Genomic DNA, 26,854 nt, shown 5'->3' with positions numbered 1-26,854 from the left:
ACTCCAAAAGGTAATTATTTACTCACCCTCAAACAAAAAACATTGTCTTGACTACTTTTGAGTAGTGTGTATAAAAAATGAAGAGCAGAACATATATATTTTTTAGTGTAAGGAATAATTGATAGCCTGTTGAATCTTTAGAAAAATAAGGTATTTAAAAGTGTTAATATGTAATATATACATTGGATGGATGGATGGGTGATACAAATTTATTTGTCAAATGTGATACACAAGTAATTTCATTTGTTCCATAATTTAATTTAATTCCTATCAGCTGTATTTTAATTTTTCCCCACTGTGTTGTGAGATATATATAATCACATTGATATATTTACAAATCCCCTTCCCCTAATACTTAACAATAATAAAACAAACACGTTTGGATTTATTAAAACGTTTAATTAATTTCTTAATTGAAGTTCACAAAATACATGACTACAGTGTAGAGCATAAATGAGTACACCCCCTCAGAACAAATACAAAAGATGTACTTTCTTAATGATCACTAATACAATTCATAGAAGGATGGCAAAAAATGTAAATGTATTAAACATATATATCAAACAAGCAGACTTCTTGGAACATTATAGCTCTAAAGAACCCTAACTTGTCTTCTAAGTAAAGAGTAATTGCTAAATTTGTTAAGTTTCAGAGGGGGTGTACTCATTTATTCTGTGCACTGTCTATCAGCATAATAAAATACAGGGCACAAGAACAATTTAAAGGCAAGAGCTATGTAAAATTTGGTGGGGGGTGGGGGGGGGGGTGTTTTTCACAGTGTAATACAGGGTGTTGATAGAATGTGCAGAATCATATTCGAATGGAGATAAAGAAGTTCACATGATTCACTTCAGTTGATAATTTTCGCATGTACACATGGAGCTTATGTCTTGCTGGAGCCGTGGTCTTCTTTAGCTATGCTTCAGAATGTGTCTTCAGTCTCTCCACAAAGTGGAGGTTAACTTGTCTGTCTGGCGCCAGCACTGTGCGATTAAGTGACTGAACCTCACCTACAGTTGGGTCTGGTCTGATTTCAAACAACTTGATTATCTAGAATGAAAAGCAATCAAAAAGCACAATTATAAATGTACGGTATGGCACAAAATCAAAAGTAAATATGTCTGTTTCTCTTACCCTTGCCAAAGCCAGATACATCTCCAATTCAGCAATGCGACGGCCAACACAGCCTCTGACTCCAAAGCCAAACGGGATTGACCCAAATGGGTTTGGTCTTGTTCTGCCATCTCGGAGCCAGCGATCAGGTTTGAACTTCTGTGGTTCTGGGAAGACTTTCTCATCACGGCTGATTGCATAGTGGCACAGAGTGAATGTAGTCTGTTAAAAAAACAGCTGATTTAGTGATGTACATTTCTAAACTGGCAACTCCTCTTTCTTCCAAACAACATGATGGCAATTTACCTTTTTAGGGAAAAGGTGTCCACCAATGATGACATCATTTTCTGCAATAATACGAGAATTCAAAGGAACCACAGGATACATCCTGCACAAAAATTACATGTGCAAAGACATTATAATATGCTGCAGAATTTGCTGTTTAGCAAATTGTCAAATTTTATTTTGGCTTCTCAAAGATATACCATGATGTTACACAACTTAATACTCCACCTTAGTGCTTCCTTGATCACAGCTTTGAGGTAAGGCATGCTGTTCACTTCCTGTGCTGTTGGGACTCTATCAACCTTTAAGACTCTGGTTACGTCCTGATACAAAGCCTCTTGAGCTTCTGGATCTCTTGAGAGAAGATATAGTGCCCACATCATGGTGTTGGAGGTCTAGAATATGAAGAGAAACAAAGCCTTATGATCTGTCATTTTAAAACTGTTATATACACAGATCAGGCATAACATTATGACCACTGACAGGTGAAGTGAATAACTGATTATCTCTTAATCACAGTTAGTGGGTGGGATATATTAGGCAGCAAATGAACATTTTGTCCTCATAGTTGATGTGTTAGAAGCAGGAAAAATGGGCAAGCATAAGGATTTGAACAAGTTTGATGGGTCAAATTGTGATGGCGACTAGGTCAAAGCATCTCCAAAATGGCTACTTATGGGATGCTGCTGTTACAAGCACGCCAGGCTCCACCCTCTCCCAGACACAACGCTCACAGTCACCACAGTACTAATCACATGCACCTACACTTCATCAGCACGCCAACCACCATCTGCACTTAAGCCCCGTTGACCAGTCAGTCACTATCCAGTCTCGTTTGCACACGCTACTGCCTATGCTTACTGCTACGGACTCACCTGAATATTTACCTTTGTCTCCTTGTCCCCCGAGTGTTTCCACGTCTTGTCTCCTGGCTCCTTGTCTCCATCGATCTATCACTCCAGCGTCTCAGTCTGCCATCCCGCCATTCACCTGCAATAAAGACATATCGTATTACCCCAGTATCACTCTGCTTGGGGTCATCTTGCCTGCACTCACCTCTGACAGTCTCATCCTGGTTCATATCAATAAACTCTGTGTTTCACTGTTCCCAGTTCTCCATGTCCTCTCAGTCGGAGGCAGGTCAGTTGCACCGTCGGCCCCATTGGCATTTAAGTTGGTATTAAGCAGTTAAGTATCTGCTGGTTCTGTAGGAGTCCACGGCTGACATCATCTTAGGGCGCCCATAGTTAGAGTAGCACAGCCCAGTCATCTCCTGGAAGATGGGGGAAGTCCTGAAGTGGGGCGACACCTGTTTCCAGGACTGCTTCCCATCTTAACCGGTACATCCCTCTCCTCGTTCCCAAGATCTCCATGTCTGCGCCACATCCATCGAAAGTCCGGTAGAGCAACGTTCTGTGGATTTCCCGTCCTGTTACGCCCCCTTCAGCGATGTCTTCTGTCCCCAACGGGCTTCCAAGCTGCCTCCCCATCTACCATAGGACTGTGCCATTAATCTGCTGCCCGGTAAACCAGTGCCCAAAGGAAAGATCTTCCCTCTGTCACTCCCGGAGGAGAAGGCCATGGAGGAGTACATCAAGAAGCCACTGGAGCAAGGCTACATCCGTCCATCTACTTTCCCTGCTGCTTCGAGGTTCTTCTTTGTGGCAAAAAAGGACTGAGGCTTGCGGCCCTGCATCGATTACCGGGGACTCAAAAACATAACTGTCAAGTTCAGGTATCCCCTTCCTCTCGTCCTAGCTGCCCTGGAACATCTCCATGCTGCCACTGTGTTCATGAAGCTGGACCTCCGCAGTGCGTACAACCTCATCTGGATACGTGAGGGGGACGAGTGGAAGACCGCCTTTGTCACGCCCACTGGCCATTATGATTACCTCGTCATGCCGTATGGACTCACCAACGCCCCCTCCGTAGTCCAGGATTTCATCCATGAGGTGCTCCGGGAGTTCCTCCATAAGTTTGTGCTGGTCTACATCGACGACATCCTTATCTACTCCCGGAGCCTGGCCGTACATCGCCAACACGTTGCGCAGGTCCTCCAATGCCTGAGGGACTTCCACCTGTACCTAAAGGCCGAGAAGTGTACATTCCACCAGCCCTCAGTGCAGTTCCTCGGGTACAACATCGACCGCAGTGGCATCCGGATGGACGAGGGGAAGGTGGAAGCCGTCCAGTCCTGGCCGACTCCATCCTCCGTGAAAGAGCTCCAAAGATTCCTTGGTTTCGCTAATTTCTATTGACGATTCATCCACCAGTACAGTACCATCTCCAGTCCACTCACCAGCCTCCTCCGTAACAAGCCCAAGTCTCTGTCCTGGACTCCAGCTGCCACGAAGCCTTCCAAGCCTTGAAGAATGCCTTCACCACCGCTCCCCTTCCCTTTCGTCGTTGAGGTGGACGAGGTGGGAGAGGTCCTGTCTCAGCAGCAGGGGAATCCCAGTCGCCTCCATCCATGTGCCTTCTTCTCCTGCAAACTTAACCCGGCGGAGATCAATTATGACATCGGTAACCGTGAACTCCTCACCATCAAGCCGGCGCTGGAGGAATGGAGGCACTGGTTAGAGGGCACCAAACACCCATTTCTGGTACTCACCGATCATAAGAACCTGAGTTATCTCCACAAGAACAAACGGCTAAATCCCAGGCAAGCGCGATGGGCGCTCTTCTTCACCCGGGTCCATTTCAACATCTCTTATCAACCGGGTGCCAAGAACATCAAGGCAGATACCCTTTCATGTATCCACAGTCCAGAAGCAAACACAGAAGACCCAGAACCCATTCTTCCTGCTCAGCTCTTCGTCGCTTCAATCACCTGGTCAGAAGAGACCATGCCCTCTACCAATGCCTCCACCCACGTTCCGCCGGGTTGCCCTCCAAACCTGCAGTTCGTTGCCTGACCTCGTCGCATTCCGCTTATCCCCTCATCACATACCTCTCTGGGCACTGGTCACCCTGGGGTCAATGAAACTCTCTCACTGCTATGCCAACGCTTCTGGTGGCCCGGATATCAGCTGATGTCAGAAGGTACGTGCAGGGATGTCAGGAATGCGCCATGGCAAAGAGTCCTCGTCATCTACCAGCTGGCAAACTCCATTGGCCGCCCGTCCCCAACTGTCCATGGTCACACCTGGGAGTGGATTTCATCACAGACCTGCCAGTCTCCGAGAACTGCACCTGTGTATTAGTAGTGGTAAACCGTTTCTCCAAGTCCTGCCGTCTCATTCCAGTCCGAGGTCTACCCACTGCTCTAGAAACAGCGGAACTGATGTTCAACCAAATCTTCCGATATTATGGCATCCCTAAAGACAACGTATCGGACAGAGGTCCGCAGTTCATTTCTAAGGTTTGGAAAGCCTTCTTTTCCCTCCTAGATGTGACCGTGAACCTGTCATCCGGATACCATCCCCAGACGAACAGGCAGAAAGAACACAAGATCCAGGAGATAGGGCGTTTCCTCCGTACCTGTCATGGCCACCAGGACTCCTGGAACCAGTTCCTAGGATGGGCTGAGTATGCACAGAACTCTCTTCACCAGCCTACCACCAGTCTCACTTCGTTTCAGTGCATACTCGGCTATCAACCCCCACTGTTCCCCTGGTCAGGGGAACCCTCCGATGTTCCTTTTGTCGACTATTTGTTCCGGGAGTGTGAGAGGGTCTGGGACTCCATCAACTCCAGAGGACTCTCCGCAGATGCAGGATGACAGCCGACCTTCACCGCTCCAAAACTCCCTCGTTCCAAGTAGGGCAGAAGGACTGACTGTCCACCCGTGACATCTGACTGCGTCTTTAGTGCAGGAAGTTGAGTCCCAGATTCGTTGGCCTCTTTACCATCCTGCAGCAGATCAATCCGGTAACTTACAAACTACAGCTACCTCCACAATACTGGAATCACCCCACATTCCATGTGTCACTGTTAAAGCCTCATCATCCATCTGTTTCTGTTTCCACAGAGCCTGGCGTTACCCCGGAGCCCCCTCCTCCTCTTCTTACGGGTTACGGCCCAGAAGAGCGATCATGAGTACCCAGACATGACATCCTAGATCCGAATCTACTTGAGACCTTCCACTCCACTCATCCAAATTGACCGGCGCCTCAGGGTAGAGGTAGACCACCACGGCGTTGGAGATGGCCGTGGGGGGTGGTGTGTGTGTGTGTGGGGGGGGGGGATTATAATGTTACAAGCACGCCAGGCTCCACCCTCTCCCAGACACAACGCTCACAGTCACCAGAGTACTGATCACATGCACCTGCACTTCATCAGCACACTAATCACCATCTGCACTTAAGCCCCGTTGACCAGTCAGTCACTGTCCGATCTCGTTTGCACACGCTACTGCCTATGCTTACTGCTACGGACTCACCTGAATATTTACCTGTCTCCTTGTCTCCCGAGTGTTTCCACATCTTGTCTCCTGGCTCCTTGTCTCCATCACTCCAGCGTCTCAGTCTGCCATCCCGCCATTCCCCTGCAACAAACACATATCGTATTACCCCAGTATCACTCTGCTTGGGGTCATCTTGCCTGCACTCACCTCTGACGATCTCATCTTGGTTCATATCAATAAACTTTGTATTTCACTGTTCCTAGTTCTCCGTGTCCACTCTGTTTTGTAACAGCTCCTGGTCTGCAGTGGCCAAATCTATCAAAAGTGGGCCAAGGAAGGAACAGTGAACATCACTGATGCACATTGAGAGCGAAGGCTGCCCGTGCCTAGACTGATCAAACAGACGAGAAGCAAAGGGGGACCAATACAATATTATTTCAAAATTTTATGCCTGATCTGTTTATTTTGTTTAAATGGCCAAAACTAAAAGTACATTTTTCTTACTGTGTCCACTCCAGCCAACAGCAGCTCAGAAATACTTCCATAAACATCTTTACTGCTCATTTTAACATTGGAAAGCAGATAGGTGAGGTACTCCCCAGCAACCTCCTCATTTACATCCAAACGCCTCTGAATGGCCTCCATCTTCATGTCAATCAACTTTCCAGCTGTGCGCAATCCATAAATCCATAAAAGTGCAATACATAAATCACACTGGATAACACGCCTGTATCTCTTGTACTCTATCTGAAGAAGATGTGTGAACTAATAAGCTTACCGAATTTGAATATGCCCTCCCAGCCATTGATATACCACTGCCAAAATGGCAAGTAATTGCGAGTCCATTTGGGCAGCACCACCACAGGCATGCTGTAGGTGAACATTTGTGCAATAGAGTTAATGAAATCTTGTGTCTCTGCAGGAATTTCTTTCTCTAGACAGCCAATACGTGTCTCAAAAAGAATGGATGAGATTCCTGTATGAGAAAAGGATCAGGCAGAAAATTCACAATTATTGTGGCACACAGAAATGTGTTATGCTATTGGTTGGCACGCATGATAAAATGGCATGCACATTAATTGTAATAATAGCTAATGCTAATGTAAAGACTGAAATTTGTTCTATAAAATGGATGACTATAATAGGAATTTTCACTGCCCAGCACCCAATGCACATCGTGTTTCTGGTGCATGACATTATATCAGGGATTATAACAGAAGGATGCCACTAAAGGAACTTTTTAAATAAAACAACTTAATATTAAAAAAAAGTAATACTTAAAATATTAGCAATATTGTCAAAACAAATGTGATTGTGAATATAGTCATGGATAAAGGGGTCTGCTGTGTCCTCTACAATACCATTCAAAGGTTTGGTGATATTTTATTTCAGTACTTTTATTCAGCAAAGACACATAAAGTAAAAATAAATAAATAAATGCTGCTGTTTTATACAGTGACACATTGCCACATATTTTTTTCCTCTCAGTTATGTTGCAATATGTTACACGTTTAGACAGTGTATGTTTTCTCTTGAAAAAATATGTTATGATGTTTAGATGCTATGCGATTCATTAAAATGACATTTTTTCTCATAACAAGATGTGTCATTAAAATGATACATTTTTACTGTCATAAAAATACCTTCCGCTGTAACCTGTATCAGTCATTTTAATGAAAAATATTGTTTTAACGTCAATTATTATGAGAAAGTATAATTTTAGTGACATATCTCAATGACATTTCATGAACTTTCCATTCATTGAAGAAGAAAAAACATATCAAAGTTTAACAAAAAATATTAAGTAACTGTTTTCAACACTAAAAATAATATATATATATTTATTTAAGCACCAAATTAGCTAATTAAATGTTAAAAATGAGACAAATCAAGTGCTTATGGAGGGAAAGTACCTTCAAGGGAGTAGCGGTAAAGCTCATTGGTCAAGTTAGGGACAAGATCACCAGTCGGGCTCATTTCCCGCAGATAGTAAATCCGTTTGATGAAGTCTGTGACCACTGCATTGACCACATCTCCATACTGAACCGAATCTTTTGGATGCAGCATGCGTTTGTTCAGCACTGTCCGCAGTTTGTACCATTTCTCTCCTTCTCTGTTAAAAAACACACTCACTTTTCAAAAGAGCAACAAAAACACAACATAACCTGATAAGTTTACATTACACCACACAGCTACATTAGGCAAATGGACTTTGGCCTCGTAAAATCTCCTGACATGATTAGTCTTATATAATGTATAAAGTTTCAAAACAAACGTTATGGATACAAAACCATTGTGTCAAATGCTTTTACTCTGTGAAAGGGCCGTAGCCGATGCCTCTCATGTCACGGTACTCTGTCCACAGAGTCATGTCTCCTCTGGAAGGAAACTTATCCTCTTTTCTAAGGAGTTCCTCTAGTAAGTCGGCACTGTTTATTGAAATGGATTGGAAGCTTCCAGCACTCACTTTGAACAAGTGGCCATAGAGCTGTTTTTCATATAACTGGAGAGATGAAAAACAAGAGGTGAAGAACAAACAAGATGTGCAAGTGAAGGAACAATCCGGTAAATTTTTAGCTAAATTAGATTGTATCTTCAAACTGGTTCAGAGTAACGATTAAACAAGTATAGGCTACTGAATTATTTAACCCTTGTGCATTGTTCAAATATATATATATATATATATATATATATATATATATATATATATATATATATATATATATATATATATATATATATATATATATATATATATATATATTATTGCATACATTTATTAATCAACCTCAGTCCTGATCAAAATAACAACATTTTTTATAAAATGTTTTTGGATTTTAACTCTTTAATTGCCAATATCATAAATTATGTCACTGATTTGGGGAAAAACAACGACAAAATGACTTATTTTCAATATAAAATGTAACTATGGACTGGATTTTTTTTTAACCTTTTATCACAGTCTTGGACATGTCAAAGATTAGAAACAACGTTGGCTTTAATGCATTGTTCGTTTTTGTGCAGCATTAGATTTAAATATTTTCTCCCTCATTTACTGTCCGTGGCTCTTTTTGCCCCATTGACTTCCATTATAACCACATTATTTGATTGCAATGCCATGACACCATAGTCATGCATTTTTGATTGTTGATGGTTTTCCCTGTTGGGAAGAGGTAAAATTTGTAATTTTTACAGTTGATAACCAGGGCTGTGCAAAAACAAAAAAAGCTTTTTCTTGCTTTTATTAGAGCATATTATTGTGAGTGTATGTGTGTCCTTTGCACACTTACCAGTGTCTGAGAAAATCAAAATATCCCCCTCAGCTCTCAAAACTACATGGAGTAAACAAAAACAAAGCCTTTTGATGGTGAGAAGTGCAGACTAAACAAAAAAAGATAAGTGGATTTAAACACTTGCATGCCATCCTGCTGGTCATTTGATGGTGAGAAAAGCAACAAGAGAAAGTGCTTGAATTGTACCGAAGGAGTTCACCCCGGTTCAGTTTCTTATTGTGCGGCACCCATGGAGATTGGTCATACTGACAATGAGGTCAGTCATCTCCTTCGTAAAAAATTGAACACAGAATCCATGTTCTGAATCTTGCGCCGGGAGTCACGGCTCTGACTCTCCTGAGTCTGTGGTGTCAGAGGCAGAAGATGATCCATCCTGCAGCTTGCTGGAGGGGTCAGGCTGCATAATCATTTCTAAAACTTCAGTACAATTCAAGCCCCTTCTCATGTTGCTCTTCTCACCATCAAATGACCAACGGGATGGCACGCAAGAGTTTAAATCCACTTATCTTTTTTTGTTTTTGTTTAGTCTGCACTTCTCACCATCAAAAGGCAGCAGGTGCTTAAATACGCACACTTTGTTTTCGTTTATTCCATAGTCATGAGAGCTGAGGTGCATTATTTTGATTTTCTCAGGCAAGTGTTCAAAGGTCACACACACACACACACACACACACACACACACACACACAATAATATGCTGTAATATATTATTAAGTCCATATAAAACTCCATAACTGTAAAAATTTAACTTTTTACCTCTTCCCAATCCCAACTGTATATGGTGTCATGGCTTTGCTTTCAAATAATGTGGTTATAATGGAAGTCAATGGGGCAAAAACAGCCACGGACAGTAAATGAGGGAGAAAATATTTAAATCTAATGCTGCACAAAAACTAGCAATGCATTAGAGCCAATGTTATTTCTAAACTTTGACATGTCCAAGACTGTAATAGAAGGTAAAAAAAAATCCAGTCCACAATTAAATTAAGTAATTGTGTGTGTTTCTTCCCAAATCAGTGACATCATTAATGAATTTGGTAATTAAAGTGTTAAAATCCTGAAAAAAAAAAAAAAACATTTAGAAGTTTTGATCAGGACTGAGGTTGATTAATTTATGCAAACAAACAAAAAAAATCTATCTATCTATCTATCTATCTATCTATCTATCTATCTATCTATCTATCTATCTATCTATCTATCTATCTATCTATCTATCTATCTATCTATCTATCTATCTATCTATCTATCTATCTATATATATATATATATATATATATATATATATATATAGACAATGTATATATATATACATTGTCTGTAAAGGAAAAACAGTGCCAGTCTGAGTACATAAAGTGAGGCAGAAGTCATTTTAACAGTCCTGCAGTTACAGTCACATAATAAATAAACTACAGCTGCATATCTCTCAGTACCTGTAGCTCATGCATGCGATTCAGGTACCCTTTAAAGATCAGTCTGTATAACAGCTTAAATGTTTTGATCTCTGGGAGGTCAGCCACAGTTTTGAGCTTCCCCTGGCTGTCCTGGACAGTGACAGAAGCAGCAGCATTTCCCACTGCCCCTCTCCTGATGTCCGTGCTTGCTGTTGTGGGCCTCAGAAAACATAATCCAATCCTTCTTTTTGCAGAGCTCACTGCAAAACGAACAGCCATTATGGAAGCAAGGAGAAGAGTGAACAAAACACCGATCCTCTTTTACATGAAAGAGAAGAAGGTGGGGCATAAGCCTCTAGTTAACCCTTCACTATCTGTTGTAATGGAACAGTTTTACAGTTTTTTTTAAAGGTCAAATATCATTCTCAAGCACATAATGATACTTCAACTCTGGAGATAATAGATATTAACTTCACTCAAAAATATAATTATTTACTTATCCTTGTAACTAAAAAAAATGATTGACTACTTTTGAGTAGTGCAAAAAAAATAAAATTAAGACTGCATTTGTAAAGAACCGAACATAAGAATTCTTTAGTGTAAGGAATAACTGATGACAACGTTGAATCATTAGAAGAATAAGGCACATAAAAGTGTTAATATGTACATTGGATGAATGGATGGATGGATGGATGGATGGATGGATGGATGGATGGATGGATGGATGGATGGATGGATGGATGGATGGATGGATGATACAAATGTATTTGTCAAATGTGGTATACAAGTCATTTCATTTGTTGTATAATTTATTTTAACTTCTATAAGCTGTTATTTTAAATTCCCTCCACTGTGTTGTAATATATATATTTATCGCAGTGATATATTGTATTCATAAATCCCCTTTCACTAATATGGAACAATAATAAAACATTTTTTTTTTGGATTTAATCAACGTTAATTGAAGTTCATAAAATACATGAATATACACAGTGCAGAGCATAAATGAGTACACCCCCTCAGAACAAATACAAAAGAAATATTTTCTTAATAATCACTAAAACAATTCATGGAAAGATGGCAAACATTTTAATGTATTAAACATATATATCAAACAAGCAGACTTCTTAAAACATTATATCTAAAAAAAAACCTAACTTGTCTTCTAAGTAAAGAGTAATTGCTAAATTTGTTAAGTTTCAGAGAGGGTGTACTCATTTATTCTGTGCACTGTCTATCAGCATAATAAAATACAGGGCACAAGAACAATTTAAAGGCAAGAGCTATGTAAAATTTGGTGGGGGGTGGGGGGGGGGTGTTTTTCACAGTGTAATACAGGGTGTTGATAGAATGTGCAGAATCATATTCGAATGGAGATAAAGAAGTTCACATGATTCACTTCAGTTGATAATTTTCGCATGTACACGTGGAGCTTATGTTTTGCTGGAGCCGTGGTCTTCTTTAGCTATGCTTCAGAATGTGTCTTCAGTCTCTCCACAAAGGTTAACTTGTCTGTCTGGCGCAAGCACTGTGCGATTAAGTGACTGAACCTCACCTTCAGTTGGGTCTGGTCTGATTTCAAACAACTTGATTATCTAGAATGAAAAGCAATCAAAAAGTAGCCTGACAAGCCAGACCCACATCAAGATGTTTGGTCTGGAAACTCACCATAGACAGGGCTCAATCCGAAGGGCGGGATAAACGGTTGTCTTTCAAACTCCCTCTGCACGCGATAGGATAGCGCTACCATCAACCAGAGCAATGAAGGTGAAACAGAGCTTGTTGATAGATTAAACATTCACCGCATCAAGTCGGCTAAACTCCGAACACATCTTCCCTTTTTAAGAATGACTTCAGAGCCGTTCTTTGTTCTTTTCTCAGAGAAAAGCTTTACTCCAAGTCTTCCAGAATCGCAGTCAAAGCTGATTCGAAAGACCACCACCGTTCGCCAGTTTCTGTGTTTACTAGAAGCACGCAAACGCAACTCGGCCGTCGTCATTATGGCCCCGCCCACCGACTCTATACACGATGTGATTGGCCCGTCCAGATTGAAAGGAATACAGCTCAGAAGTGTATTGAGAGTTCCTAGACGACACTTGCGGGCAGATTAGATTTGCTGCCGCTAGGGTGCGTCTAGATTTCTAGGCTAATCAAAAAGCACAATTATAAATGTACGGTATGGCACAAAATCAAAAATAAATATGTCTGTTTCTCTTACTCTTGCCAAAGCCAGATACATCTCCAATTCAGCAATGCGACGGCCAACACAGCCTCTGACTCCAAAGCCAAACGGGATTGACCCAAATGGGTGTGGTCTTTTTCTGCCATCTCGGAGCCAGCGATCAGGTTTGAACTTCTGTGGTTCTGGGAAGAATTTCTCATCACGGCTGATTGCATAGTGGCACAGAGTGAATGTAGTCTGTTAAAAAAACAGCTGATTTAGTGATGTACATTTCTAAACTTGCAACTCTTCTTTTCTTCCAAACAACATGATGGCAATTTACCTTTTTAGGGAAAACGTGTCCACCAATGATGACATCATTTTCTGCAATAATACGAGAATTCAAAGGAACCACAGGATACATCCTGCACAAAAATTACATGTGCAAAGACATTATAATATGCTGTAGAATTTGCTGTTTAGCAAATTGTCAAATTTTATTTTGGCTTCTCAAAGATATACCATGATGTTATACAGCATAATTTATATAAAGTATATATAAATAGTATATATTTATGTAACCACCAAATTAGCTAATTAAATGTTCACAAATGAGACATCTGAGTGTTTTGCAGATTGTATCTCATATCAAGTGCTTATGGAGGGAAAGTACCTTCAAGGGAGAAGCGGTAAAGCTCATTGGTCAAGTTAGGGACAAGATCACCAGTCGGGCTCATTTCCTGCAGATAGTAAATCCGTTTGATGAAGTCTGTGACCACTGCATTGACCACATCTCCATACTGAACCGAATCTTTTGGATTTTTTTGTTCAGCACTGTCCGCAGTTTGTACCATTTATCTCCTTCTCAGTTAAAAAACACATTCACTTTTCAAAAGAGCAACAAAAACACAACATAACCAACATAACCTGATAAGTTTACATAACACCACACAGCTACATTAGGCAAATGGACTTTGGCCTCGTAAAATCTCCTGACATGATTAGTCTTATATAATGTATAAAGTTGCAAAACAAACGTTATGGATACAAAACCATTGTGTCAAATGCTTTTACTCTGTGAAAGGGCCGTAGCCGATGCCTCTCATGTCACGGTACTCTGTCCACAGAGTCATGTCTCTTCTGGAAGGAAACTTATCCTCTTTTCTAAGGAGTTCCTCTAGTAAGTCGGCACTGTTTATTGAAATGGATTGGAAGCTTCCAGCACTCACTTTGAACAAGTGGCCATAGAGCTGTTTTTCATATAACTGGAGAGATGAAAAACAAGAGGTGAAGAACAAACAAGATGTGCAAGTGAAGGAACAATCTGGTTAATTTTTAGCTAAATTAGATTGCATCTTCAAACTGGTTTAGAGCAAAAATTAAAGGTACGGGTAGTTGCTTTCTGGTAGCCATTGTTGATATTTCAAATCACCAAAACAATCCCGCCCCTAACCCCCAAAAGGATTTTGCCCCTATTTTGATAGCTCCGCCGAACACATAGCAGGCAACGACTATAGCAGAATCTGTGTATTACTAATCCAGAGGCCTATGCCATGAAGCCAGTTTAGCTGGCTAGCCAGATGTGTTTAAGCTTAGTTTGTGCAAATCCTGGGTTATGTTCTGAGCTAAAACTGAAATTGGAACAATCAGCTATAAGTAAAGTGTGACACACTTCTGATACAATAAAGTCACTGTTGTTTCTGTTTCTACTCCAAATTAAAGGTCACTACATAGCAAATGGTTTTTAAAGACTAAAGCATCTGTCATTTAACAATGCTTATTTATAATAATAACAATAATAATAATACTTTTGAATTATTTAGATATAATTTATGTATTTATTATACTCTTAATCAATTTCACATATCATTTTAGTTAATCAATCATCAATAGTCACTTTGTTTAAAATTAATATAAATAACCTATATTACGTCTTACAAATAAGCTTTAAAATCAATAATTTAAGCTATTAAAAAAAGCTTACTGAGCTTAATGTTCAATTCTCTCTATATATAAATTAAACACTTCCTAAATTTTACTTGCATTGGCGTACAGTTTTGATTTAAATTGTCCTCTTTCATGGACAGTTCTTTTCTTTTTGCTGTGTATATTTGTTTAAATTCTCAATATTTTTCAATCATGTAATAATATGCAGAAGAGATAAATTAATCATACTGCTTCTCTCAAGAAGTGAATCTCAGTTTCACTGTTCCTCAGCATGTGATTGGCTGTTCACTACTGATGCCACAGCCAAACTCAGAATCAAAGCCTGAGTTAACAGAGAACGTTGATGATCAGCATCATGGGACCAACAAAGCCTGAATAGATTGGTTTGGTTTTGTAAACTCAAAACTAATCCTGTAAGCCGTAGTTTGTTAAACTGAAAGAAGCATCAACCAACAGTATGTCAGCTACTGTGTAAGTGTTTGTAACTTCTCATTTGATTGTTTGTTCATTTGTTGTTAGATAAGTTTGTGTAGTGTATTGTTGTGTATTAGTAGTTATGGGGCCTATTGCACAAAACTAGGATAAGGGATTAAGCCAGGATATCTTGGTGATCCAGGCTCAATTTATCCCCTAATATAGTTATCTTTTGTTATTGCTATCGTTCTTGGTGTGAGTGTGCCTTCAGGGTACGTTTACATGACAGCGGTGTACAAAATTTGACAAGATCACCAGGATATCCTGGCTTAATCCCTTATCCTTGTTGCAATAGGCCCCTGGTGTATTCTCGTGGTGTGTGGTGTGTTAGCGTTTGTTCTCGTTGCCATATGTGTAAACAAGTTTTTTTTTTTTTGGGGGGGGGGGGGGGGGGGTGCTCGTATCGCTGCCTGCCTGACAGACATTTCTGGCTGGATGAAGGAGTATCACCTTCAACTCAATTTTGCAAAGGCAGAACTACTTGTGGTCTCAGCCAACCCAGTACTTCATCAAAACGTCTCCAGTCAGCTCGGTTCATCAACCATAACTCATTCCCAGACAGCCAGGAAACCTTGGAGTTGTGATTGATTGATGACCAGTTAAACTTTACTGACCACATTACTGCAACAGCCCGGTCCTGCAGATTTGCCTTATACAACATTAGTAAGATTAGACCGTTCCTATCAGAATAGGCCACACAACTCCTGGTCCAGGCTCTTGTTCTCTTCAGACTGGACTATTGTAATGCTCTTCTAGCTATCCTTCCAGCATGCACTATCAAACCTTTGCAGCTGATCCAGAATGCAGCGGCGAGAGTGGACTTTAACAAGCCGAAGAGAGCGTACATCACACCTCTCTTCATCAGTTCGCACTGGCTGCCAATGGACGCTTGCATCAAATTCAAGGCACTGGTGCTCGCCGACAAAGCAACCCACGGCTCTGCACCAATATACCTAAACTTGCTTGTTCAGACTTGCACACCCTCCAGAAGCTTGCATTCTGCACGTGAACGAAGCTTTGTGGTGCGATCCCAAAGAGGCATGAAATCGCACGTACGTACCTTTCCCTGGACCGTTCCCTCAATCTCAATTCAAGCAGCCAAGTCTGTAGCCATAATATATATATATATATATATATATATATATATATATATATATATATATATATATATATATATATATATACAGTATTGTTCAAAATAATAGCAGTACAATGTGACTAACCAGAATAATCAAGGTTTTTCGTATATTTTTTTATGCTTCGTGGCAAACAAGTTACCAGTAGGTTCAGTAGATTCTCAGAAAACAAATGAGACCCAGCATTCATGATATGCACGCTCTTAAGGCTGTGCAATTGGGCAATTAGTTGAATTAGTTGAAAGGGGTGTGTTCAAAAAAATAGCAGTGTGGCATTCAATCACTGAGGTCATCAATTTTGTGAAGAAGCAGGTGTGAATCAGGTGGCCCCTATTTAAGGATGAAGCCAACACTTGTTGAACATGCATTTGAAAGCTGAGGAAAATGGGTCGTTCAAGACATTGTTCAGAAGAACAGCGTACTTTGATTAAAAAGTTGATTAGAGAGGGGAAAACCTATAAAGAGGTGCAAAAAATGATAGGCTGTTCAGCTAAAATGATCTCCAATGCCTTAAAATGGAGAGCAAAACCAGAGAGACGTGGAAGAAAACGGAAGACAACCATCAAAATGGATAGAAGAATAACCAGAATGGCAAAGGCTCAGCCAATGATCACCTCCAGGATGATCAAAGACAGTCTGGAGGTACCTGTAAGTACTGTGACAGTTAGAAGACGTCTGTGTGAAGCTAATCTATTTTCAAGAATCCCCCACAAAGTCCCTCTGTTAAAAAAAAGGCATGTGCAGAAGAGGTTACAATTTGCCAAAGAACACATCAACTGGCCTAAAGAGAAATGGAGGAACATTTTGTGGACTGATGAGAGTAAAATTGTTCTTTTTGGGTCCAAGGGCCACAGGCAGTTTGTGAGACGACCCCCAAACTCTGAATTCAAGCCACAGTACACAGTGAAGCATGGAGGTGCAAGCATCATGATATGGGCATGTTTCTCCTACTATGGTGTTGGGCCTATTTATCGCATACCAGGGATCATGGATCAGTTTGCATATGTTAAAATACTTGAAGAGGTCATGTTGCCCTATGCTGAAGAGGACATGCCCTTGAAACGGTTGTTTCAACAAGACAATGACCCAAAACACACTAGTAAATGGGCAAAGTATTGGTTCCAAACCAACAAAATTAATGTTATGGAGTGGCCAGCCATCTCCAGACCTTAATCCAATTGAGAACTTGTGGGGTGATATCAAAAATGCTGTTTCTGAAGCAAAACCAAGAAATGTGAATAAATTGTGGAATGTTGTTAAAGAATCATGGAGTGGAATAACAGCTGAGAGGTGCCACAAGTTGGTTGACTCCATGCCACACAGATGTCAAGCAGTTTTAAAAAACTGTGGTCATACAACTAAATATTAGTTTAGTGATTCACAGGATTGCTAAATCCCAGAAAAAAAAATGTTTGTACAAAATAGTTTTGAGTTTGTACAGTCAAAGGTAGACACTGCTATTTTTTTGAACACACCCCTTTCAACTAATTGCCCAATTGCACAGCCTTAAGAGCGTGCATATCATGAATGCTGGGTCTTGTTTGTTTTCTGACAATCTACTGAACCTACTGGTAACTTGTTTGCCACGTAGCAATAAAAAATATACTAAAAACCTTGATTATTCTGGTTAGTCACATTGTACTGCTATTATTTTGAACAAGACTGTATATATATATATATATATATATATATATATATATATATAATGGCTACATATATAAAATTTACTGTGCTGATTAACTGAGACTTCTTACAGAACTTGCATGCTGTTGCCCTTGTTTGTTTAGTCTTCTATTGCTCTCCTCTTTTTTAAAGTCGCTTTGGATAAAAGCGCCTGCTAAATGATTAATGTAACCTACCATCATGGTACAGGCCCCAGGTCAAAGAGTCAATGAAAAAGTCACCCCTTCCATCACAAAAACACAAACCGTTCTCATGAACAACTCGATAGTACACCAGTCCAACTAACGACATATTACAATTATGACCAGATTAGGGTTATAAAGAAAAAAAGAGGAAACAAATATATATTAGGAGTATAGTGTCTTACTTGTCGGACACATTTTGTAAGCTGACGCTTGAAACAAATGGAAATTGGAAATGAACGGGTCTTTATCATCGCTGAAGTGAGCGACAATAAGATCATAAATGGACAATTGAACGAACATGACACACAAGCATATTCAAGCAAAAGCCAGCAAAGCTTAGTTCTCGTAATGTTCGTCCTCAGTATGTCATGTTTTGAACGAATAATGACGTGCACTTAGCGCTTTCTTCTCACCATCATTACTAGACACGCCCCTTACCTGCTGATTAGCTACAGTTTGTTATTGGACTCAGCCGAGTCCGTTTTGTAAAACGGTTTTCAAATCACACTTACCCCACCTTTAAACAAGTATACTGAGTTATTTAAAGGGGTGATGAATTGAGAAATCAACTTTCCCTTGAGCTTTTGATATATAAAAGGTCATAGTAATATAAGAATATCCTGTAAGTTTCAGAGCTGAAAACTTCCTTGTTAGTCAAAGAAAAGCTTTATAGACACCAGGCCCAGAAAACGATCTTGTGTTTCATTCTTACGTCATAGCGCTACGAAACACACCTCTATAGCACATCTAATCAAGTAGCCTCGCCCACTGACTCATGGAGGTGATCGGCCAACAACAATAAACATGCAGAGGAAGATAGCAAGATATTGCGCTATTCCTGGTTGTGGAAGAACACAGTCGCTGCATAAGCTTCCTTCGGATCCTAATATTAGGAATGTGTGGTTGAACTTTATTTTTAATGGAGTTCCAGCTCACGTGGGGAAGACATGTCCACTTAATTTCACTGGGGAATCGTTTGTAAACAAATCTCCGGCCGATGCTGGATTTGGATCCGACAGGAATGGTGCAACACACTTATGTAAGTAAAACGTGTTTTTATATGTAATAGTATTGCATTGTTATAGATCGTTTTGCTTATGTGTACGTGTCTAACAGAACATACCTTTCGCACGCTGGACTCAGACACGTATGGGCAAGGGCTCGCAAAGCCCGGCAGGCCGATGAATCTCATAATATTCCGTTCTTGATCTGTGCTGTTGTCTCTCTCGGCTTGACATTTGAAGGGTGACGCGCATGCACGCATCTGTGTGTGCGCGGTTCGTGCTTATATCAACCAATCGTGCAGGCAATGTGTAATATAAAAATAATAGTCCAATAAATCGCGGGTGGATGAAAATTAAATCATTTTGTGTTTGTTTGATAAAGACGTTTACGAGCCCTGTGATCGAGAAAATCATTTCGGTTGCGTCTTTTTCCTCAATCTCTCCTCTTCCTCATGTGAACTGACAAGGGAGATTAAGCTCATTAAATATGCACATCTTATCCAATCCTAGCCGTGGCCGTTTACTTCCAAGTCTCCAGTGCTTTACGCCCATCAAAACCCAGTGTTTTGGAGAGAGCCTCAAAACCAGTGTAGGAAATAGCCTATTACTAATTGGTTATGATGTTTTTGAATGTAAAAACCACACAAACATCATAAGTTGACCTCAGACAACAGTATACATTAAAAAAGCCAGTTCATGACACCTTTAAATAGTTTCCAAACTAGTTGACAAACCAGCTAAAGGTGCATTTACTGTCAACAACTGGACAGGAGCGTGAAGCGTTGACAGAGTTAAAAAATATATATACATAAAAAATATATATAAAATTCTGTTAACCAATCTTGTTTCCCTTAGATACCTCAATTGACTATAAACCCTTGTGTCTTTCTCTGAATTACGAAATATGTTTTATTACTGACAATTTCTTAATTCCTATGTAACTTTAAAAATCTGACAAATTAATTTTTTTTTTATTATATTCTGTGCAATGAATCAACACATGCTCAACTGTTTCAGACACACCACACCACATTGCACACAATTTTCAGATTCTTTTTTTCCTATGATTTTCTTCCTTCCTCTATCAAGTCCGTCTCAAGTTCGGAACAGCGATGTCTATGTGGTCCATGTGGGAACTTTGTTTTTTGTAGATTTTTGCGTTACACAAAAGAAATGAGGTCAAACAGGTCTGGGGTAAGGAGGGTAAGAAAACAATGACATTTTATTTTCAGTCCTATTGGGTGTAGTGAACAAAGAAAAGAAAAAGTTTTGAACCCAAAATCACATACCTGTGTTTACAATGGCTGTTTAGTATTTTTTTTCTTTCAATCAACTAAAAAACATTAGATAATTTATAAAATATTAATGTTATGTACAGGGAGAAAAAAAACAGATTTTTCTTTTATCTAAATAAATAATGTCCATTATTGGGCATCTCAGGAGAGATACCCAATTCACCGTAATTCAGCCGTAAAGCACATGACTTTAAACAAAGGCAAAGACAATTAGTGCATTTCATCTCTTGTTATGTAACCAATAACAATAATAAAGGCAACTACAGAAATTTTCCACAAGCTGGATTTTATTACTTCAGTGTGTAAATTTAAAGAATGATTAAGCCACACTTTTTATCACTTGTCTATTGATCAGTCTGCACCATTCACTAGTCTGTATTTTTTCTGTAGGTCGTCACTTCTTAATCTCTGCAATGTTTTTGATGGAGCTAGCCGGGTCTGTCTTGTAGAGCATGAAGTGTCCTTGTACCTGAGCGGCACTGAGGTCAGTGTGTGCTGCCATTGCCTGCTCGGCGAACCTCTCTGCCTCGGCTGCAGACTCCTGAGGGTAAAACCTCCGGAACAACTGAGTCAGCTGCCAGTGAGAGCAGTGGCCCACGTACTGCTTCAGATCAACACGGCCAGGTCGGACAAGAGCCGGGTCAAGTCTTTAACACACAGAGGGAGGGAGAAAAAAGAGAAATGGGAAAAAGGAAACTATACCACATCACCAATACATGAGGTGTTCATGACTACTGGGTACATCATTATTACTGGATTAATAAAAAATAAAAAATACGTATATTTTACAATTATTCCACTGTCAAGATCCTCAGCTTTTCTGTTGTGTTTGTGTCTTAGGTTGTTAGTTTCACTCACTTATTCTACCTCAATCAGTGCTCCTGCTCTCCTCACACAAACCTGGCTCCCATTTTACATTGATTTTCTCCACTACTTAATGCTTCTCTCTCTCTTTGTTTCTCTGCCAGTGTCTTGGTTACCACCTGTTTTATACAGCCCAAAAAACGTTCTTGTTCTAGTCGTGCCTCATGCCCTGACTGTTTACTTAATCTAGTTTTTTCTTCACTGATTTGCCCAGTTCCTGTAAGCAGTCATGTTTTGGATCGCTTACCTGGTTACTGATTGAGCAATTGAGTAACAATTGAGTAATTAATGACAGAATTTTCATAAATTTTTGGATAAACTAACCCTTTAAATTTAATAAATATAATGAATACACATTTTGATAAATTATCTTTTATCTGCCAATATACAATCATGTGAAAAAAGCCACAACACAGCATATTATACCATCTTTAGTTAAATGTCTTTGATTAATTGATCATAAACAAGTGTGAGCGCATCTATAAAAGCAGACGTTTTGGCAGTTTGATGATCTGGAACATTCAGGTGCGTGTTAAGTTAACACAATTCCAAAGAAGGAAAGACATTAGCAATGATCTTAGAATAGCAATGGTTGCTGCCATACATCTGAGAAGGGTTATATGGACATCATAAAACCATTTGAAGTCCATTATTCTACAATAAGAAAGATTTTTCACAAGTGGAAAACATTCAAGACAGTTGGCAAATCTTTCTGGAGTGAACGACCCAGCAAACAATGTCTTTGGACAGAAAAGAAAGACCAGACAAGACCAAAGTGGAGATTGTTTGGTCATAATGCACAGCGCTAAACTTACAAAAGAAATGGAAAAAATGTGCACTGGCCCAGTCAAAGTCCAGACCCTAAAGCCAAAGTTCCTCCAGGTTGATGCGATATATACAAAAAATTATATCTTCAACTTATTGCTACTAAAAGTGTCTCTACAAGCAATTTAATCATAGGGTGTACTTTTTGTCACAGATGGCTCTATTTTTGTTAAATAAATAATGACACTGTTGTTCAAGTGAGGTTTTATTTAGGTAAGCAATAATGTACTTGAGATTGTGCTGTATCGTGAATACGTTGCTACTGAAAGGTGTTGTTTCAGGCATGACATGAAGCAGAGATACTTGTTGTGAACACAAAAGAACAAGACGCAACTGACAAATGCTTTGACTTGCGCAGTCAATGTCAGGGCATGGGAAAACCCAAGGGAAAACTGTTGAAAGGACATGATATCTTTGTGGACATTCAAATGGATTTTTTTATTATTATGAACCGGACTGACCTAAAGGAAAATGCTATATCTAAATGTGGATAATACACTCTGTCACTCAAACTCTCTCTCACAATACTCTACTCTATATAATACAGTAAGCTTTAATTAACAATATCAATGAGAACACACATATGTTTACGTTGCTAAGAGAGGTTGCTCAGGGTGTTGCGTAGTGATACAGAGAACCGCCAGGTCATAGCTGTGATTCAGAATCAATCACTGGAACTAACCGTTTTATAACAAATTGTAAGACCTGCTAATAACCAGATGATTTTATTATGTTTTCATACATAAAAACATACAATTCTAAAGGGTGTCTTTTCTTTTTCACATGACTGTATCTGACTATCACTCCCTTCCAATGTAAAACAAACTTTATTGCCACTAATTTTAAAATGATTAGTCAAAAGGGCATCCAGGATTTCACATTTCAAAGCACATCAAACAAAAAAGTAATGCACAAATTATGATGAACAAGTTGCAGTAATAAGTTTTACCTGTCGATGAAATTAGTTGTCATGAACACAATTCGGGCCTCCGAAGACGCCACTCCATCCAGAGCATTCAGAAGTCCACTGAAAGTGAGCCTTCCCATGCCCTGATAGGCCAGTGGACCTGTGAGAACACATGGCCAGGAATATTGAATTACATCAACTGCACTGTATTCCACTGTACTGTTATATGGCCAAACCTAGATTATAATGCTTAATCACATGTGACTGTAATTACATGGTCTATTATTATCATAATTTATTATAAATAGACAGTGAGTATTCAGAAGCACTACAGTTCGGAAGACATACTCTCTGTAGGCAGAAGCTCCCGGCTGACAAAGGCTGCATCCACGTCCTCTAGCAGGATGATGCTTTGTTGCGGAGCTACACTCAGCAGGTGGTTGAGACGATCGTCAGACAGGCTGCGGTCACTGAGACTCATCAGACAGATGCTGTAACCCAGCTCACCTGCCAGGGCAGTTCTGAAATACCAATGGAATGGTAAGGCTTGGGACTCCAAATTGCACTTTTGCTCTATGTTTAAAATAGCTTTTTTTTTTTTTTAGCCATGCTATATTTTTTTAAAATTCAGATGTTATTTACACTGCATGTATAAATAGCAGCATGTCTATCTAGGAAGATATACTATTAAATAATAATACATACAGTATATACATATTATTATAGATATATACACTACTGTTCAAAAGAGTCTGTAAGATTTTTTTTTATGTTTTAGAATGTTCTCTTAAGCTCACCAAGTCTGCATGTATTTGTTCAAAACATTGTGAAATATTATTATAATTTAATTTAACTATTTTGTATTTTAATACATTTAAATGAAATGTATTTCTATGATGGCAACGTTACATTTTCTTCTGTCACACGATCCTTCAGAAATCATTCTAATATGCTGATTTGCTACTCAAGAAACATATCTTAGTATTATCAATGTTGAAAGCAGTTGTGCTGCTTAATATTTGTGTAGAAACTGTGATACATTTTTCCAGGATTCTTTGATAAATAGAAAGTTCAAAAGAACAGCATTTCAACTTAAAAGCAGATTTTTTAGATTCACTTCAGCAGATTTAATGTGTCCTTGCTGAATAAAATAATTCATTCTTACTGACCCTAAACTTTTATATAGAATTGTCATAAACACAATTCAGGATAATTGTTGTTGTAGCTTTGTCTGACTGCACCAGACTATTGGGGTTCAAATCTACACTCTGTATAAAAACAATACTTCATAAGACACTATTATTAATTCATAGCAACATGAACTGTAAAAAAAAAGTAACTGTACTTACATAAAGCTGCTCTTTCCACAGCCTGGGGGTCCATACAGCAGATACCCCCTCCTATATGGAATGCCTTATTAAAGCATATTCAACAACAAAACTGAAATTAGAGATTAATTAAAACATAAAACAAACATAAAAGCAATACTTTTATTTATTACAATGCTTTCTAGAGACATTAGAAATGTGTAGAAACACCTATTTTCCTGATATGGAAGTTTAAAAAAGGATTTTGTCTGTAGTTATAATTTCCATATTCACCTCTGTCAGTGTACCACTTAGGATTGCCTATGAATTCTTTTACATCATCCACAATTCTCTCCGCCACACCATTCTCCAACACAACTGAAGACAGGGGTCGTCGTCGCCTTGGAAACCCAAATGGCCTCCACTCTGCTCCAAGTGCAGTGTACATCACAGTCCGGCCTTCTTCCTGCTTTAAAGCAAGCTCACGTGCTGCATGGACACATAATCAATCATTAAAGGGTTAGTTCACACAAAAATAATTTACTCACCTCTATTCCCATAATACTTCTCAGAACACAAATAAAAATATTTTTATTGAAATCTTTCTGTCTCTCCATTGAAAGCTACGTAACTCTAGCAAACTATTAATATCATATTAAAAAATTAGGCGAACATGCTAGACCACAACTGATGTGTGCATGTTTAAATGTGAATAAAAGTCTGAATTCAATCTGTTAAATCATCATATAAAGCAATCGTGTCTCTTCAGAAAATGTGGACTAAACCGCTTAAGTTTTATGAGCTCTTTATGAACGTTTTGAAGCATCAACGAGGTAGTTACGTAGACAGTCAATGGAGGGACAGAAAGCTCTCAGATTTCTTTAAAAATATCTTCATTTGTGTTCCGAAGATGAACGAAACTCTTGGAACGACATGAAGGAGTAAATGATCATTCATTTTTGGGTGAACTAACTCTTTAGGGTTGAAAGTCACATACCTTCTTGAAGTATGTTGAAAAATATCTGCCGGTCTCTGCCCAGAGCAGTGAAGGTGACGGACTCCCAGGGTGTTCCAGTGTGCAGGTCCACCATCTGCTTTTCCCTGGTCCTCTCTACTCTAATCCACTTCCTGCCATACCTGAAAACACATAGTCTCAATTAGTGAGATGAACACCTAGATGTGTTGCTTTGATCCCTGAGAGGAAGATCAAATTAGCAACATATCAAGTGTAAACTGTCCAAGTTAGCATTACACTACAAACACATATAGAATGCAAGTAGCAATTGGGAGTAAATAAGCAGAACTGCACATTGACTGTTAATGCTAGTAGGTCCTTACTAAGATACCAGCCAGCAGTAATAATAATAGTAATATTATAAATATATCCACATAAATTGTGATCTTACCAAATGATGTGGTTGCCTGGACTTGGATGGAAATCAAACTGTGTATGGACTCGCCCACTCTCATGCTGCAGATATGAGGTTTCAACACTCAGATGCTGGGTGTGTTTGGCATGTTTAGTGATCCAGCTTAAGAGCCAGTGATAACTTTTATCCCTGCTGGGAACCTCCAGTGTGATCATGTAATTTCTCCTAAAGAAGATCATGCCGAACTGTGCCCCCTTTCTGGCAACTGCGATTGCTGTGCCAATACCAACTAGACCAAATCCTGCCCCAAAGTAAGGGTTGTCCTTCAGGGCTCCAAAAAAATCTGAAAGGGTCATGATGAAGGTGTCCTCAGGTTTTCTCAAGCAATTACGACAAGTATTTTTGTCCCTTCCGTACAATATCCATCCTGCATTCACAGCAATGAGGTGAAAATATTTTCATCATAATTTTGATGAGAGATTGATAAACCATACAAGGCTGTCACTGATGGTCTATATTTTTATTTAAATAAATACTGAATGGAAAAGTCCCTAACTCGAGGTTGTGCAAATATTACAGCGCATGTTACAAACATAATTTCCTCTGTTATCTTAAAACAAACGAAAAAGATGCGAATTAGATAAATAGTGCAATTAAGCAGAGTCTGCCTAAACATTCGCTCTCATGCCGCGTGAACAAATGTTTTTTGGGGGTGAGTCGAATCTTTTCAGTGACTCGGTTGAACCAATTCACAAACCAGTCTTTCAAAACATCACAGCATTAAGCAATACAGATACAGACAAGCAAAAATAATAAATAAATAAATAAATAAATAAATAAATAAATAAATAAATAAATAAATAAATAAATAAATAAATAATAAAAAATAATAATAATAATAAAAAAGATTCGTCTAGAATCTAGATTAAAGTACTTGTCTAGATCATCGAGAAAAGAGAGGTTTAGAGGACGTACATTTTTGCTTATGTATAAAATTTGGATAGTAGGTAACAAAAATTATGTAATATTTCCCTATGTTCTCTTTTGAGTAAGCAAACAAACCAAAGACAACATACTTAAAACACAGAGAAAAGTCACGTACAAAATAAGATTGGGTAAACATTAACAAATCTGACCAAAATTAATGGGTACATTGCCAAAAAAAGTGAAAGACATCTTCCTCAGAAAAGTGACACAAACTGCTATCCACTTCAGTGATTTATATTTACTAAGATTACTTTGGTTGTGTAACATTTGTGAATTAAATTT

General features: G+C 39.1%; 3 protein-coding genes across 3 annotated transcripts; all 3 read right to left on the bottom strand.

The window, feature by feature from the left end:
* Positions 1 to 373: 373 nt before the first annotated feature.
* On the bottom strand, positions 374 to 10,731 carry LOC137075561 (sterol 26-hydroxylase, mitochondrial-like). Its single transcript, XM_067444270.1, has 9 exons — positions 10,467 to 10,731; positions 8,056 to 8,246; positions 7,657 to 7,856; positions 6,522 to 6,719; positions 6,248 to 6,411; positions 1,627 to 1,793; positions 1,420 to 1,501; positions 1,135 to 1,335; positions 374 to 1,050 (listed from the first exon to the last, which is right to left on the bottom strand). Exons 1-9 carry the CDS (start codon positions 10,704 to 10,706, stop codon positions 916 to 918), a joined length of 1,578 nt encoding a protein of 525 aa, XP_067300371.1. The 5' UTR covers positions 10,707 to 10,731; the 3' UTR covers positions 374 to 915.
* A 534-nt stretch (positions 10,732 to 11,265) lies between these two features.
* LOC137075564 (sterol 26-hydroxylase, mitochondrial-like) lies at positions 11,266 to 13,381 on the bottom strand. The gene is made up of 4 exons (XM_067444273.1): positions 13,262 to 13,381; positions 12,932 to 13,013; positions 12,646 to 12,846; positions 11,266 to 12,022 (listed from the first exon to the last, which is right to left on the bottom strand). Exons 2-4 carry the CDS (start codon positions 13,010 to 13,012, stop codon positions 11,900 to 11,902), a joined length of 405 nt encoding a protein of 134 aa, XP_067300374.1. The 5' UTR covers position 13,013; positions 13,262 to 13,381; the 3' UTR covers positions 11,266 to 11,899.
* Positions 13,382 to 20,212: 6,831 nt separating this feature from the next.
* Positions 20,213 to 26,360, bottom strand: bcs1l (BC1 (ubiquinol-cytochrome c reductase) synthesis-like). Its single transcript, XM_067444272.1, has 7 exons — positions 25,622 to 26,360; positions 25,213 to 25,352; positions 24,510 to 24,704; positions 24,258 to 24,321; positions 23,257 to 23,429; positions 22,951 to 23,068; positions 20,213 to 20,959 (listed from the first exon to the last, which is right to left on the bottom strand). Exons 1-7 carry the CDS (start codon positions 25,939 to 25,941, stop codon positions 20,707 to 20,709), a joined length of 1,263 nt encoding a protein of 420 aa, XP_067300373.1. The 5' UTR covers positions 25,942 to 26,360; the 3' UTR covers positions 20,213 to 20,706.
* Positions 26,361 to 26,854: the final 494 nt, after the last annotated feature.

Source organism: Pseudorasbora parva, chromosome 5 (assembly GCF_024679245.1).
Source record: "Pseudorasbora parva isolate DD20220531a chromosome 5, ASM2467924v1, whole genome shotgun sequence".
Taxonomy (NCBI): Eukaryota; Metazoa; Chordata; class Actinopteri; order Cypriniformes; family Gobionidae; genus Pseudorasbora; species Pseudorasbora parva.
Note: the sequence above shows the minus strand (reverse complement) of the source record. Positions and strands in the feature narration are given on the sequence as shown.